The 17,488-nt window shown below is 34.4% G+C and overlaps 1 protein-coding gene across 1 annotated transcript in view; it reads right to left on the bottom strand.

The window, feature by feature from the left end:
* Positions 1–17,488, bottom strand: part of LOC120534241 (serine/threonine-protein kinase 38-like) — a 55,128-nt gene that overhangs the window by 23,685 nt on the left and 13,955 nt on the right. The window contains exons 6-11 of the mRNA XM_039761672.1: positions 7,572–7,726; positions 6,876–6,978; positions 3,554–3,615; positions 2,306–2,423; positions 1,042–1,165; positions 811–906 (exon numbers count right to left, since the gene is read on the bottom strand). Coding sequence (XP_039617606.1) covers positions 811–906; positions 1,042–1,165; positions 2,306–2,423; positions 3,554–3,615; positions 6,876–6,978; positions 7,572–7,726 — 658 coding nt within the window. The remainder of the gene's footprint in view (positions 1–810; positions 907–1,041; positions 1,166–2,305; positions 2,424–3,553; positions 3,616–6,875; positions 6,979–7,571; positions 7,727–17,488) is intronic.

Raw genomic sequence — 17,488 nt, forward strand, 5'->3', positions numbered from 1 at the left:
TTTGAACCGAGTGCTCAACTACTGTCATTATTAACTTGAGAAACAGCGATCACAATCAAAACGAAGAAGAAAATTGTGCGGAAATATGAGAGTGGTGTTCGTGTGACCGATCTCGCTATTATGTACAGCATGTCAAAATCCACCATCTCAACAATTTTACAAAGAAAAGATTTGCATAAGGAGGCTCCTTCTAAACAATAACCACCTTCTGTTTCATTCTACTCCTCCTCCCTTCCTGCAGCCCAAAGATGTCAAATTAAATGGTGAGTACAGTATGAAATTGTTGTTTCTGGTAGGCTATGCACTTTATAACTTTTTGGTTAGTACATTAGAAAAATTATTGGCGTTTTGGTAAATTCTGCACATTATACAACCCTTTTTTGTTATGAAAAGGTTAAGTAAGTGTTGCTGTGGGAGGTTCAGAGCGCATTATGGGTATTTCCATTAATTCTTATGGGAAAAATAGTCTTGACTTACAACCAACTTGATTTACAACCAGCCCTCGCAAACGAATTGAGTTTGTAACTCAAGGGTCCACTGTACTTTCTTCCAGTCTGCAGTAGTTCACAGCCAGTATTTCCGGGTCCTATTTTGTCCTTTAATGAAACACTTTGCTATTGACAATTGCCCTGTCAACCCTGCAGCAAAAAGTTTCCTCATTACAGTAGAAACAGAGACTTGTAGAAAATTTTGGTGGCGTTTTGATGAAACACAATGATACATTAAGAAATAAGAGTGCAGTTTCTGATAGACAAAGTAACCAAGCAAACTGTATGAAATTTAAGGTTTAGAAGTGGCAAGTAAACACACCTTATGTGTTCCCAGTCTACTGGTACAAAGAAGGGGTGACTTTTTATTTCCTCTACGCCATTAGCACCAACTCTATTCTCTGCATCATTACAGAACCTATATCAAAACAAAAGAATGCATCGTAAACAAAATTGCTTTAAAAGAATAAATAATATATGGAGTAGATAAAATAACTAACATTAATTTAAAGATGGTGCCATTTTAAAGATATTTTTGCTTTATTTAACAGACCTTAAAATCAAGTCCTTCGCTTTCTCAGAAATTGGCACTTCTGGAGGAAAAACTAGTGTCTCTTTCCAATTCATAACCTTTCGGTATGTTTCCTGAGGTGTTTCAGAACAGAATGGAGGATATCCTGGGAAAAACAAAAGCAATGTAAGGTTTTATTCTTAATTCACAAAGATCAAACACAAAATGAAAAAATAGTTCAAATTTCTCAAGGATAAAGTAAAACATTTTCTGCATTTATTTCATTTTTTCAGCTCATTTAAATGTGTTATTGTTTAGGAGTAAACTACAGTATTTCTTTCAAAATTCTTTTATAAAATGTTAATCTTTTTCTAATTAAAACACTATCCTGGTTCTATGATTTTTTTTTATTTTGTATATGTACATTCCACTTGATAAAACTAATTATAGCACAACAAATCCAAATCTGGATTGTAAAATCTGATACTCACTAAAAGCAAATTATAAGGTATCATTCTAGATTTAAATACAGTCTTACATATTGCATCTTTCATTTTGAAGTACACCTCAAATTACTTTTAATATCGTACAGTACAGTTTCAGCAACCATTGTCTTTGAGGCTGACCACAAAGGTTAAATTATATTATGAAGAAGAAACAGTAATTGAATAAGCGGAGACTCGAAAATGTTTTAAAGTCCAACCTTTTCAAAATACTTGTAAAAGAATTACTTATTAACTTGTCATCATTAATGACAACACAAAGAACATCAAAATACCTTAATGCTTTGCATGTATTAGCAAGTATGTATAAATCGCACAACAGTAATATATCTTAACTGTAACAGATATATTCCAAACAAACTTTTACAAACTACAACAGAACATTGTGTTTTACAAAGTAAATTCAAAGCAAAAAGATAATAAAGCCATTCTAAACATACAGATCAGCCATTACACCAAACCCCCACTAATGAATACAAGACGTAATACACAAGTACTAAATGAAAATCAATAAGTAAAATGTCATCTTTATGAACGAATGTTCTATTGTTTGCTGCTACCACAAAAACCAAACAACATATACATTTAAATATAGTGATCAAAGGCAGAAAAAGAAATTCTTCGGAAACTGGCAATACATCATATAAAGGTTGGGCACACTAAGCAAACTTGTTTCATAATGGAATAATAAATATAGATTTACATTTATCCAACAGTAAATTGTATTGTTCTTTGCAAAATCCTATAGAGTAGTGTTGTTGAATAAAAAAAGAAAACAGCAAAAACAAGTAAAAATACTGTACCTATTAACATTTCATACATTATGACTCCCAAAGACCACCAATCACAGAGTTTATTATAGCCAGTCTGCATGAATACCTCTGGAGCAATATAGTCTGGTGTTCCCACAGTTGAATAAGCCTTAAATGAGGGAGAAAAAAGAATTAAGGAAAATAACAGATGATTAGTGTTACTGAAACATTACATTCAATTTTAAACCTTAGGATTTACAGATTTGGGGTTTAATGAGTGATAGACATGGAAACAGCCTCTAACAAAACTACTGTACAATTAACCAAATCACAAATTTAACAAAACCTTGGACAGTATAATGCTACAATCACACAAATGGGATTTACAAGTTTACAAGTTTGAAATCTCACATGGTGAATGCATTTCAAAATGATTGTACCAGTTAGGACAATTTACAGATGATAACAATGCTACCCAAATTATTTGAATAGTGGCATAAAAATTACCTCTCAGTTCGTTCAACAATATATAATAAAACAAAAATTGTCAGGCAAGTCTGACACTCTAAAGTTGAATTACATTTTAAATAATGCAATACATACTTACTATGTTTAATTTGCTTTTTAATTATACTAAAACAAAGGAGTTTAACTGTACTGTAATTGCTTTCTTATGTTGCTCAAGTAGCAAATCAACAGTGATCTCCCAAAATGGCAGTAGGAAATTCACATGAATACAACCAAGTGGGAAATTTAAATATCAGAAGTGGAAACTTCAAAAATTTTCAGAGCACATGAAAGTAGCGTAACAATATTATGGCTACCTGCAATAGTAAGGCAAATACGTTAACCATTAATTACAGACTAGCAACTGGAAAACTCCACTCTTACTGTCTAAAATTCTAAAAACAGATATAAATAATATTCAGACCTAAGTGGTTATTAAATCTAAAACTCATTCTATGGTATGAAAATTAAAACAAGTCACTCAACTCTTATCTGCAAGAAGAAATATTTTCTTGCATTTGCAGTACCTTAAGACAATATACCTAAGCCCCTATTCTCTTGTGAAAGATCTGAAACAATGTTAAGGAAAAAGTAAGAAGATAATTAGAAGCAAAAATGTGCAGTATTATAGGATGGATGTAGCTGTAGCCTATATAAAACAGACATCAAAAAAAGTCATAGTACATCTAAACATAACATATACTACACCATCACAATAAATTATTCTGAGAGTAGATGGCAATAAGTAATCAATCAGGAAAAATATTAAACAACAACATTCTAAATACTCACTAACTGCCTTCTGTTTTTCTTCCATGTTTCTGCTTTCCTTTTAGAATTCATGTTCTGAAAAGCTGTTATAAAAAGATTTTCTTATTACAACAAAGGAAATCTATACTTGATATTCAGTATTAAGATCATCAGGTCTATATTCCTTTCCTGAGTGTTTTCTTTGATATGTTGTTTTCTTTTATTAATTTTAGCTCTGCCTCGGCAATGGGTTATTTGAATCTCTAATTGAAATCACTGTACATATTCAATGTTCAATTAAACCATTACATTCATTTTAGTTAATAATTTAAGTACCACCACTAATCTGTTTATTATACAGCAAAGAAAGGATTAGAACAAGAATGTATTACTTAAATACACCAAAATTAACTGTATGTCAAGATGTGAACATAAAATAACATGAAAGGTAATTAAACAGTCAGTATTCTGTTCAACTTCCATATATAAAAATCCTCATCATGATATTCAGGGTATATTTAGGGTAAAAATCTAAATCTATACATGTATGCCCTAAATGTTTAAAAAAACTACATCTGTTGGGCTGAATTGATGTTTCAAATGTACATACATTTTGGAAAATTAGGTGCTTGGTGCTTCTTGGTAATTCGGCATTTCCTCTTGAATTGAATGTTCACCTATTGGCCTCATCAAGTTTTAAAACTCAAAAACTGCTTGTAAATACAAAGCAAGCAATCTGGATAATGAAATGAAAATAAGAAGTCTGGACCACACCATACCAAGGAAATGAGGCATAACAAAACAAGAATTTGGAATACTGGGGATACCCCATCTGTTTCAGAGGATATCATACTTTGTTAGAGTTGCTGGTGAGTTGAACTACACCTCCTAAACTTATAGTGTCTGCAATCAAGTAAGTCAACACCAGTGAGAAAACCAGTGTTAAAAAGTTGTTGCATCACACTTAAAACATTCTGCTTTATGATGTGTTATGAAACAGACAAATAATGCAGATGGAGAAACTGAACAATTAGCTGTAGAGCGCATAGAAATGTGCTCTCTGTTTTCTGAAAACCTGTGGCAAAATCCATTTTTCCATTCTTCGCTTCCATCTGGCAAATAATTTAATAATTTATCCACTTCAAGAAAATAATGAAAAAGTATTTATCTATGTGCTATATTTTTATGTACATATTGCATGTAATTTTTGGGTATAGTATGTTTCTGCTTTTCTGTACTTGTAAATGTGCAAAGTACTCAAATCTTGTATATTTAAAGCACACTCTATAAACATGTACACAATTGAATATCCCTAAAAAGAAATATGAAATATATATAAATAACAATATTCAGGTCAAATAAGGGAAACAACTGCCATTATTGACCAGCAAAAAAGAAAAAGGCAACCAATTCTAAAAATTACTAAATTTATCCCAAGTGCCAGTGAAAAGCAATCAGAAACTACTATTCATTGGCTAACATGTTAGGTCAGGTTTATACTTCATGCGATGCATGCTCCAGAGGACTCTCCTGCTACGCAAGCGTTGTACTGTTTATACTTGCATGCGCACTTTACGTAAATCTGGAAGAATCCACCAGGTGGCAGTGCGAGATTTCACGGCGAGAACAGGTTCGACTTCGCAGTGTTGTGAATTGCCTGGAATACCCATAAAATTCCGATGACACCTTAATGCAATATCTCTGTAAAGGATGTTTAATGTTTAAATCCATCAATCCAGTGATGTGTCCATTCTTGCAAGCATTGGGCACGAGGCAGAAACAATCCCTAGACGGGGCATCAGCTCATTGCAAGGTAAATACAAGCACTCACATACACTAGCGTCATTTTAGTGTCACCAAATCTGCATATCTTTGGAAGGAAACCAGAGCACACTGTGGAAACCCAGCAGGAAAACATATAAACTCCAGGCAGGGAATTACCAGCAACGTGACTTCCTGCGAGACAGCAGTGCTACCGCTCCTCCACCATGTCACTCACATGTGTGTAATTATTAACAGTATTTATTATTTAAACGAAATTAACGACTTACCTGTAAAATGTAACATACATACTTTAATGCATTTCATCATGAAAGTGATAGAAGTATAAATCTAAGGATTTTAAATGTGCAGAGAGTTTGAAAATCATACATTTAAAGTGATCTGTGGGGTGATCTATTGCTGTTTGCCGCTGCTGTCAGGTCAGGAGGAAGCCCCAGAAAAAAAAAGACGGTACAAAAGATGGTATGTGAGACTTAAAATGTATCGTGTCATTACGATCGGGAATATGCGACACTTGAATATAAAATCACCACGAATGCATCTGTATCTCGGCATTTTCCTTCACCATATCAAACCTTTCATCAAATATCAAAGCGCACACATTGATCCCGTAGGATCTGCATAGAGGCTTTCTGTCACATGTAAATAGTAAACAGAGACTTTGACGTGACATTCTAACTTTTATCACACTGCTACCCCCGACTTTTTGCTGGTACTGAAACTCACGCAAGTGTTGCATTAATTTGAGGACCTGCTCAGAGGATGCGTCAAATGAACGCTGGGAACGTGTGGCAGCCATGATGTGTGCATGTACGCACTTTGCGCGTGAAGTATAAATGAGCCCTAAAACGTCACATTCTGATGAGAGTCAAATTTACCATTTATCTATATCTATAGAAATAAATTGCTGTAAAGGTGGGTGAAATATGAAATCTACCACTTCTATAATGGCTGCATTAAATGCTTGTATTTACCCAACTGAGGGGGCAGTATTATTAATATCCTTTATGGCTTTTTTTGTTTTTATCATTTCAAAGTACTCTGTGGAGGACAATGTATATAGAGGGAAAAAAAAAAAACACTTCACTTTTGAAAAACATTACACTTTGTTGTACCACTATTTAATAACGTATATTTAATTAAACAGATTGTCTTCCCTGACATAATACATATTTTTAAATTGGGCATATCAGGCAGTTGAAGACAGGAGAGCACTTTTTTTTACTAAGATGTTCTGCAACAAAAACCCCCAAACATCATGTTGAAGCAGATGTCCAGTTATTCTTAATTAACAAATCAGATAGGGTGATTAAATAATGCCAAGTGTGGTTGCCTCTTGAAGGTATGCATACACAACCAAATTCTTTACATATGCAGAGTTTAGATTTTTCATTTCTCCAATTATAATTTTCCAGGAAATCAATTGTGAACTAACCAAAAAAAAAACAAAAAAAAAAAAACACACAGACACCAATACTCATAGAAAGGCTGTTAGTATTGCATAAAACAAAAAAGGAAGAAAAAAATATTGGTGCTAGTGAGTTATAAGACAAAACATTAAGAAGAAAGCATGTTTTCTTACAAAAATCACTGGGAGGATTGTGAGTTAGATTCCTATAGAATTCTGTTCTATGTGCCTTCTTCAGTCCAGTGCATAAACCAAAGTCAGACAGTTTAACATGTCCCTAGAGATATAATGAATGATACAGTTATTATTTGAGAAGCACTACATATTAACAATGTAAAAATAATTTTGAATATCAAACTTCATATTAGACAATTAATTGGAACTTGGCCCAGTTTAAATCTGTTATATGAAACATGCATTATTATAACGGTGAAAAGTTACTCATCATAAAGAAGTTAACTAGAATTAGAAAGATACAAAAGAAATAGCAATCAAGTGACAGTAATCTGGCATTCTGAAGCAATTTTGAAGTGAAGTGCCTTGTGTGCAAAATATCAAACTTGTTCGCTTAGACAGCACAAGGGAGTCCAAAATTGGAGCACAACGTTTAATCTCTATACAATGATCTTATTTTAACAGTTGAAGTTCATACTGGAGTGGCAATATAATTCCAAACATTTGCTGTTTGCCTGGTCCTTAACTATCTCACTTTCCCCAATTACATCTTATGCAAAATCTTAATGTTAAAAGTGATTACTTATTTTTAATTATTTAAAAAATGAAATTATACAATATGGCAATAGTTGAACATTAAAAACTTTACAATTTAATCTGTAACAGATTTAATCCTCATATCTTGATTTTGCTCACCCTAGAATCTAACAGGAGGTTATCCGGTTTAATATCTCTATGAATGAATCCTAGCTGGTGAATGGCGTCTATGGCCAGCACAGTCTCAGCGATGTAAAACTGGGTTTCCTCTTCTGACAAAGTATCCTTTTTCATGAGCAAAGTCATCATGTCACCTGGTGAAACAGAATTGAAAAGCTTACCATATTATTTACTACCACAAAATAATTGAAAGAATAAAATGTGTAAATATATTTACAGTGAAATATCTGCATATTATCATCAGCTTTATTAATAAATATACAAATGTTTTTACTTTTAGAACATGACAGTTCTGGCCAGAGGACAGTTTTCTTGTACATCAAATAATTTAAAATGAGGACAGGTGAACACATTTCAGACCTACTAACTAAATATGGGTATATTCGGTTACATGCACATGATGCAGGCCAATATTTCTAAAACATTTAGTCCATTGATATTGCTAATTCATGCAGTAACCTCTCTGCCCCTCATAATTAGTTTACCTTGTTCAAAACTTATATAAATATACTGCATTTTCCAATTTTTACTTCTAAAGGTTGTGCCCCGTCTCTTCTTTTTTTGGACTACATACCTAAAATATTTAAAAATCAACAGAAAATTCTTGATCTTGAAAAGACATGGGAAATGAGGTACCCTTGTCAGAAACATTTGTCTCCTTTGTCTTAAACTCACTGGGGGGGGTTGGCTAACAGCTATCCAAATTACAGACCAGTTATTTAAAAAAAATCGAAGGTTAAAAACATGGAATACATTTTACTAATAGATTTATTTACAAGCACAAAATGGCACCTGACTTTGAAACACAAAAACTGTGATCTTTTTTGCAATATGTAATTTATAACTCTGCAAACAGTATTTCAGTACAAGTACAAACAACTAGAAACTTCTCTGAACACCACAGGCATGCAATACAGATCTTTACCTTTAGAGCTAAACATAGCGTATCCACGTATATATTTAACAGGTAGAAAATTCTTTTTTAGTTGTGGCGATTATACCTTGGACACCTATGATATTTTATATGGTGAACCACAAGGAACTATACTGGTCCACTGCTCTTTTGAATCTATATGCTTTTATTAGTTCAGATTATCTCAAAGCCCAAGGTAAGCTACCACAGCTATGCAGATGACACACAGCTGTGTTTATCAATAGCAACTGATGACTCTGACACTCTTGGCTCTCTGATCCTGTGTCTTACTTATATTACTGAATGAATGAGCAGCAACTTTCTCAGACTAAATAAGGAGAAAAGAGAAATCTTAGTGATTGGCAAAAATGGATATAGTCAGGGTATTAGAAATAAACATGATCCCTTAGCCTTAAAGGTCAAGTCGGAGGTAAAGAATTTGGGGGTAACTATTGACTCTGACCTAAATTTTAAAATCACATATTAAAATCACACTGGATTACATATTTTCACTTAAGGAATATAGCTAGGTAGACCTCTTATAACTTTACAAGACTCTGAAAAATTTGTTCACACTTTTGTTTTTAGTCGACTATATTACTATAATGCACACCTTTCAGGACTACCTAAGAAAGACATCAATCGGTTAGTTTAACTAGAAAAAGAAAATTAGAGCACATCTCAGTCTTAGCGTCATTATATTAGTTATCTGTGTCACTTACAATTGACTTTAAAATACTACTAATCGTTTTCAATGCCTTAAATAATCTCACCCTGACCTATATTTTGGAATGTTTGTCCCCTTACACTCTAAGTCGTAACCTCAGATCTTCAAATGAAGGTCTGCTCATAATTCCAAAAGCCAACCTGAAAAGAAGTGGTGAGGTGACTATCTGCTGTTATGCGCCTAAAATGTTTAATACTTTACCAATAGAAAATAATACTGTAGAACAATTTTAAAAGCTGCTAAAAACACATTATTTTAAAGTGGCTTTTTCGTTGTTAGTCAATATGGGCACTGAATTCTCATTTTCCTCTGGGTTCTTCAATTGCCTACTAATCTGTACTATTCTCTGCTGTCTTTTCCAGTTCTTCTGTGGTGGTGATCTGTGCCACCACCATCTGATCAAGGTACCATGGTACCCCGTGTTTATGGATTGAATGGCAGGTGTTACAGATGTCCACCATTATCTTCAAGTTCTTCAAAGTGAAGCCTAAAAATTATAAGGACCGACTTACAACATCTGTTAGGTAGAATGCCCAGTGGGAGGTTTTGGAACCTCTGCAGATTTATTTTTCCTCCAGCCAAACAGTTTTTTTTTTAAATGTTTGTCCTGTCCTTCTGGCCATTCAACCTTACCTTTTTCTTTGTTACATATTGTATAATATTACTGCCTAATCTTGCTTATTTATGTTTTAAATTTAACCTCCTTTATTTCATTTTATAAAGCACTTTGAGATACACGGTTTGTATGAAAATGTGCTACATAAATAAATGGCATTGTTGTTGTTTCTTGTTAGGCTAAAAGGAATGTTCTCATCAAAATTTTTATGTTGTTCTAGTGTTCTTGAATTCCTGCCTCCATACCCAAAGAATTGTTTCAGTCTGTATAAAAAATAACCAAACCAGTGATAGAGTAAATGTCTGCAGCCTATGACATTCTTAGACCACAAAACACTTCCTTGTATACAGAACATTATAAATATCAAACTACAGTATTTACATTCACCCACTCCTTGACATACAATCCCACATTCAGCGGAGACCAGAATGGCTTCACACATGACCCTGTCTTTTTAGCACAGCTCATGTAGCAAAGTTTGAGCACTTAACCCAGTTTTTAACAAGGCTGTGAAAAAAAATCTCAAACTGCAACTATATGATATATATCCCTAATAGTGTACAATAACTGCTAAGTATAACCATATTGAACATAGCACCTCTTTCCAGGTCAGATGCAGGGTAAACCGGTTTTATGATCTTTCTGTTTATGAGACATGTACCCAAAAATAATTGTCTCGCACTCCTGTAGACTTCACATATATAAGCCAAATATGGCGTTTATTGTATCAATGTTTTCAATATATCTTCTACACCAGCGGTTCCCAAACCGTGGTACGCATACCACTGGTGGTATGCGGAGCCTTTTCAGGTGGTACGCATCGCGGTCTGAAATTTATCTGTGCAAAACCCTTTATGACAAGCCTGTTGTGAGCAAAAACCAATGTAACTGTTTAAATACAATAATACGTGGATTCCCAAATTTAGTGTGGTGTGAATTTTTATCATCTGAATAATTAAAACCTATTATTCGAATCAGTATTTAGTTCATTTAACGCTACCATAATTCAGTTTCGCAGAAGTCAACTTCTATTTCTTCACTGTTTGAGCTTTTGGTCACTAGATGAAAGCACAACGCCAACACTATTTAGTCTTTGGTAGCTCTGCCTCAGAGAAACCACTTGCGTTTGTTGTTATACGTGCACTGCCGCTGTATCGCATCGTAGTCACTAGATCTACGCACAAAGCCGATACCATTTCGTCTTCTGCGTCACATACAGGCCGAAGGCAGGATTTAGTTTTGGGGCGGAATTTATCAATTAATGTACATGCACAAATTTTTTCATTCATTTTATGCATAATTTCTTCCAGTTCTTTAACTTTTATTCAGATTTCAGGGCGGTTTAGACTTGATCTCTCCCTACCTTTCAACAAGGTGCAGGGTGGTACGCAACGCAACTCACTTAACCTCAGGTGGTACCTGACGTTCAAAAGTTTGGGAAACCCTGTACTACACATGTTAGATAACAAAAGGTCTTATTCACTTTAACAAAACAATTGGTAGTTTATTTTGTTTAAAAATAATAAAACAGGCAAAACTAGCCTCTTTAACCACCTCCCCCTAACAGTACTGGAAAATGGTGACAAAACATAACTTTAAAATATGTAGCCAATAATGTCAGCACCACCAATATTACATGACTGAGGAGGAAAACAGTATCTATATATAAAATTCTTTTCGCGTTGAAACGGAAATTACATATGACATATGGCAGTACTTGATAGTAGAAGAGATGAGGAAAAGCTTTGTGTCTTTCTACTTTTTAACTGCGCTGAACTGTAAACAATATGAAAACTACACCGCCTTCAGCGGCGAGGGGTAGTGAGAACAAAGTGGATGCTCGGAGGCGTGGAATGTCGGGCTGCTCCGCCAAGTCGAGAGCTTCTCAGTTTCGGGTGGCGTCCTCTCTTCTTGCGCTGTTTGTGACACTTCAAGTGCCCCGTCAGCTCAAAGGACCGTGGAAATCTTTGCGAGTGAGTGTGATCGGCGCCATCGAAGCAAAAATCTTTGTAAATTTGTGCTGCACGACTACTTACTGTCCCTTAAGGTGAGTTCAGGTCACTAAAACCCTGCAACATTCAAGGTTGCTTTTGTGATGAATTCTTTTAAGAAGATGAAGGGTTTACATCTAAGAAGAAGATGTACGGACCTCTTCATGTTAAGTTTTGGACTTAGGAATTGTTTGGACCTTCTGCCCGTTAAGCACGGAAGGGCAGCGTCCACATTTCTCAGAATAATTTTTCTCTTAAATCACAGGCACGTAGTGTAAGGTTGTAAAGCAGAAATTTGCAGGGTCGCATAGAAAATGTAATTTCTATACCACAGCGGTCATGTAGCGTCTTTCACAAGGGATATGGTACTAACAGATGATCCAAATACATTTAAGCTGCTGTTAGTGCTACTTACCTGTTGTGTTATAGCGCCTTTAAACCTGAAAAGCCGAAAGTACTCCAGTACTGCTCAATGTATCTTTACTTCTTACATGTTAATGTTTTACTGTTTAATAATTTATATACCATATTTTACTTTTTTCCCTTGCACTCGGTGAGCGAAGCCACTGGGTAATCAGCTACTAGAATATAAAAATAAAAAAAAGAACCAACCCCATACTTTATTGGTAGCTAACCTGGAAAGGAGAGAGGGCAAAAAATCTTTAGGAGCAGCTAGTTTTGAAATTTCCTCAGTCTAGAAAAAAAGATGATGTGAGAGAATTTTGCACATTCTATCCAAAGAATTTCAGTACCTCACTAGTAGCTGTAGCATTTTGGCCATTTGTGAACCCAGAACCGTACTTTAGGAATGGCAGTCCCTTGTAACCCAAGTGCAAAAAGAAAGAAAACGCTTTCAGTGGGGCTAATGCAATTAGAAAGGTTTATCTAATATCCATTTAGCATGTAAACAGGACTAATGAAAGATAAACCAAGGGTGATTAACATTAGGACACTGAAGGAATTGCTGCTAAAAATGGGGCTTGGCAGTCATACAGTCATATGAAAAAGTTTAGGAATCCCCCTCAGCCTGCATAATAATTTACTCTACTTTCAATAAAAAAAATTACTGTGGTATGTCTTTCATTTCCTAGGAACATCAGAGTACTGAGGTGTTTTCCAAACAAATATTTTTAGTGAAGCAGTATTTACACTGCATTCCAAGAAAAACACCTGCTACCTACTGTCAAATTTGGTGGAGGTTCCATCATTCTGTGTGGCTAGTTCAGGGACTGGTGCCCTTGTTAAAGTCACGGGTCGGATGAATTCAGCCCAATATTAACAAATTCTTCAGGATAATTTTCAAGCATTAGTCACAAACCTGAAGTTACGCAGGGGTTGGATATCGACCCAATGCCCCGAAATCTACAAAGGCATTCATGCAGAGGGAGAAGTACAATGTTCTGGAATGGCTGTCACAGTCCCCTGACCTGAATATCATCGAAAATCTATGGGATGATTTGAAGCAGGCTGTCCATACTCAGCAGTTATCAAATTTAACTTAACTGGAGAGATTTTGTATGGAAGAATGGTCAAAAATACCTCCATCCAGAATCCAGACACTCATCAAAGGCTATAGGAGGCGTCTAGAGGCCGTTATATTTGCAAAAGGAGGCTCAACTAAGTATTGATGTAATATCTCTGTTGGGGTGCCCAAATTAATGCACCTATCTAATTTTGTTATGATTCATATTGCATATTTTCTGTTAATCCAATAAATTTAATGTCACTGCTGAAATACTACGGTTTCCATAAGGCATGTCATATATTAAAAGGAAGTTGCTATTTTGAAAGCTCAGCCAATGATAAACAAAAATCCAAAGAATTAAGAGGGGTTTCCAAATTTTTTGATGCGACTATGTGGATAAAAATGTAAAAATTATTCATTCCAAGCAGTAATAGCCATTATACACATAAGTAATGCCTTACCTATATTTTTAAATGAATTTAATGGTATCAAGTTAATAAAAGGTATGAATTTCTATCAAACACATGTAAATTTCATAGTGTCCCCAGACATTTGAATGGTAGCTCATTTACTATGTTGACTGAAAGCACACAACATATAAGATACAAAGAATTGTATCACTGCCAACATGCATCATCAGTCTACGTTTTTAGCACCCTAACATGTTTAAGTTTGGGTTTAAAAGCTATAGTGATGCTATTGTGGAGTTTCTATATTATTTATTGAAATGCTACAGACATTGAATAACATTAAACAGAAGACAAAATTTACAAAATTAAAAAAGAGGTTTTTTTATGAAAAGGCTACAAAAAAAGATTTGAAATAGTATTATGTGAAATTGGAAATTAACACATTATTTTACAATTTACATTTACTCCAGTAACGCAATAGTTACTTCCTACACCACCTCCACAGCCTTGGGTGGGTTATGCAAATGAAGCACTGCAGTGAGGTCAGGGAGGACAAAGGAGGAGGGGCTGGTGTAAATAAGAGGTGGGAGCCTGAGATTATACGGTCCATTGGTGAAAGGTGCATGAAGGAAGACAGTCTGTCTCAGATGAGTCAGAAAGATATTGACAAGAGAAAATAAATTGCTGGATTGCAATTCCAGCATAGCAGAAGCTGAACAGTAAAGTATGCTGTTCACCAGCGCTTGTGAGTACATTAGATGAGGGAGAGGGAAGGAGATGTGGATGCTTCAGGGCCATGACACTGAAGTAGGAGGCTAACTGTACCTGGAATTCAGGTCAGGAAGCAACTAACAAGAAATTAGGGTTTCCCTTGCATTTTTTGACTGGGGGGTGGTGGGCGGCTGGAAGTTGGACGACAGTAGTCAGGTCAGCACTTGTACCCATTTTGTTCTTGGTTGTTGTTGCTATAATTTTTAATTTTATTGAATTTTTTTAAAATCAAAAACACTCCATACACAACTTGAGTTTTACAAAAAGAAAAAAAAATAAGGGAAGAAGGTTTGAAACAAAATCAACCCCCACCCCTGAATTTTTTAAAATAAATTAAATGCAACACAACTCTGTTGTTACAGTTAGTGTTTGTCAATACATTTTTGGGGGGGAAACAACATTAATTAACATTAACAATAAAAAAGTATCCATTATTTGCTTCATTATTGTTATTGGGGTGCAAAAGCTGGTATTAGTAATGTAGTGAATTCAAAATTGTAGTATTGATCCAACACTACCTTAGATAACCTTAATTTTGCAAAAACATTCTTTCTTCAGAAGGCTATTTTGTTTTGGATATTTTTAACCCCGGAACTGGACTTTAAGAAAGCCAGTACCATGCAAACCAATGAAAGAATTTCCTTGCTTTATTAAAAAGAATAAAGGACACCTTGCCTGATGAAGGGGCCTTAGCTGCCTCAAAAGCTTGCATTTGTAATCTATTTAGTTAGCCAATAAAAGGTGTCATTTCACCCTACTTTCTCCTGTATCAATCTATGGTTAACACAGTACAAACATTCTACTGCTATAAAAAGAATAAAGGCATTACATTGTAGCTAATGTGATTACAAAGGTTTTTTTAATAAGCACAACTAATTAGGGTTGAGCTAAGGTGTTTGCCTTGAAGAAATTATTCACAAGATGTAAACAATGAATTAAAAATCAGCCATTTAGTGTAATAATAGCCAATCAGAAGTAAAGTCATGGCTGTATTTTTAATTTGTTTTATTTAATGACATCTTGATTAACAAAAGGGTATCAATTTCTACTCTAAACATGAAATTTCTAAATGCTTGTGTATATATCATTTTTGACAATTTTGAATGTGGTAAATTTGACATGCTAATCTACCCTAGTGTGTTTGTGTGAATTTGTGAATGTTTTTAAAAGACTAGCATGCAGTTTATAATTCCACTTGATTTTTAAAATAGTCACATTAATTAAAAAAAAATACAAAAATAAAAAAAAAGTATCTAAGACATCAATACTGTAACTTTGCATCTATTGGAATAATCCTACTCATTATAATTCATATATACCTGTATTAGGCCTGGGAAAGTTAACGTGTTTATTTTTGTGGCCTTTTTAAAACACATTAAAAATATTGTTGTATCACAGGCAAGCAGTGAGGCAAACTCCTCAGGGAGTGCTTTGGTCAGAGTGGCATTTTCATGCCATTTTTTTCCCCTCAACATTACAAAACAATAATACAAAAAAGTTAAGTCTGCACCTAAAGAGTTACATACACATCCAGTACTCTATTTACACTACTTTTCAAAATTAAAGTGTAAAATTTCGTATCCGATTCACAACAATACACCACATGTGACTTTCTTGATTTATACAAACTGACATAGGTGCAGAGTGGTGGGAGGAAAGGTGGGGGGAGGTTTACGGCAGTCTTGGTGCAGTGCTAGAGAAAAGTTGATAAGTAAAAAAATGTGCTTTTTTTTTTTTATTTCATTTCATGTTATCCCTTAAGTGCTAAATAAGTTATCTTTGAGTGGCTCTAAAACCAAAGTCTTAAGTACCTCTGTATTTAACTCGCTGGACTGCCAGGTAGCTTGCAGTGCCAAGTACCCTAATATAATGACAAAATTCTCCAAAACAAAAAAGTGTAATGATTATCCCCACCCATTATTCCAATTTGCAGTATTTTTGCAAATTTATGAAAAGCATGCAACATAACCATTGAAGAATGCACATTGTCAGTTTTTAAGTGAGATAGCAGCTACAGGGATCTTTTTTAGCATGCCAGGAGCAAAGGTCTAGGTAAAGCAGTGTTTTTCCAACAGTTTTTTGTGCTGGCACCTTTTTGTAACCCAACCAATTCCAAGGCACACCACGATTCTACCAGCCACAAAAGCATAAAATCTCAGACGTGCTAAACTGTCTGCAGTGGCAGGACATGCGGCACTTAAAACAAAAAAAAAAAAAACAGCTTGGAGATTGCCACTCCCAGACACGGCACTTGAAAATTATATACATTACACAATTGTTGATGATGATGAAGAATTCAGGATAGGTTTTACAGTGTTTTAACAAAAGTTAGTCAGTTGTTTCGATTGTTTTTTACTTCGACACATCTGTGTTTTATAGGCTATAGCAATTTGAGAATTAATACATTGGTCTCTTTTCTTTTTGCTTTCTTTTCAACTTGCCTTTTAGGAAGGCATTCAAATTCGGGCTGTATTTGCGCGAGTAGTATTTTGTTAAAAGTTCAGGTCAATGTTTAAGTTTAAATTATGCCATTCATTATTTTTAATTCCTTTGTGTTGATTCTACATTAATTTTCAGATTCAGTGTGTATTTACTTTATGATTAATGTATTAATTACTTTATGATTAATGTATTAATTACTTTATGATTAATGTATTAATATTTTATACCTGTTTTAAAATGTTAGATATGATTAATATTGATTAAGACATACATTACATAATTTTTTTTTTAAACCGTTTCCCAGCCCTGATATAAAGGAATTGTCATATTAAATAAAGCCAGACACAAGAGAGTATCAGAGTCCCTACAATGTTAAATTATTAAGTGAACTCAGTAAATGGAATTATTTTACACTATGGATATACAATTTGGCTTTTAAAATAAATGACAGTGTTTTAAACAGTATTACAAAAAACACGATCTTCAATGACAGATGGCTAAAACAGTCATAACTTCATATGCAAAGTTTCCATTATTGTACACCTTTAATTCACTGCTCTT

The sequence above is a fragment of the Polypterus senegalus genome, chromosome 8 (assembly GCF_016835505.1).
Source record: "Polypterus senegalus isolate Bchr_013 chromosome 8, ASM1683550v1, whole genome shotgun sequence".
NCBI classification, from domain to species: domain Eukaryota; kingdom Metazoa; phylum Chordata; class Cladistia; order Polypteriformes; family Polypteridae; genus Polypterus; species Polypterus senegalus.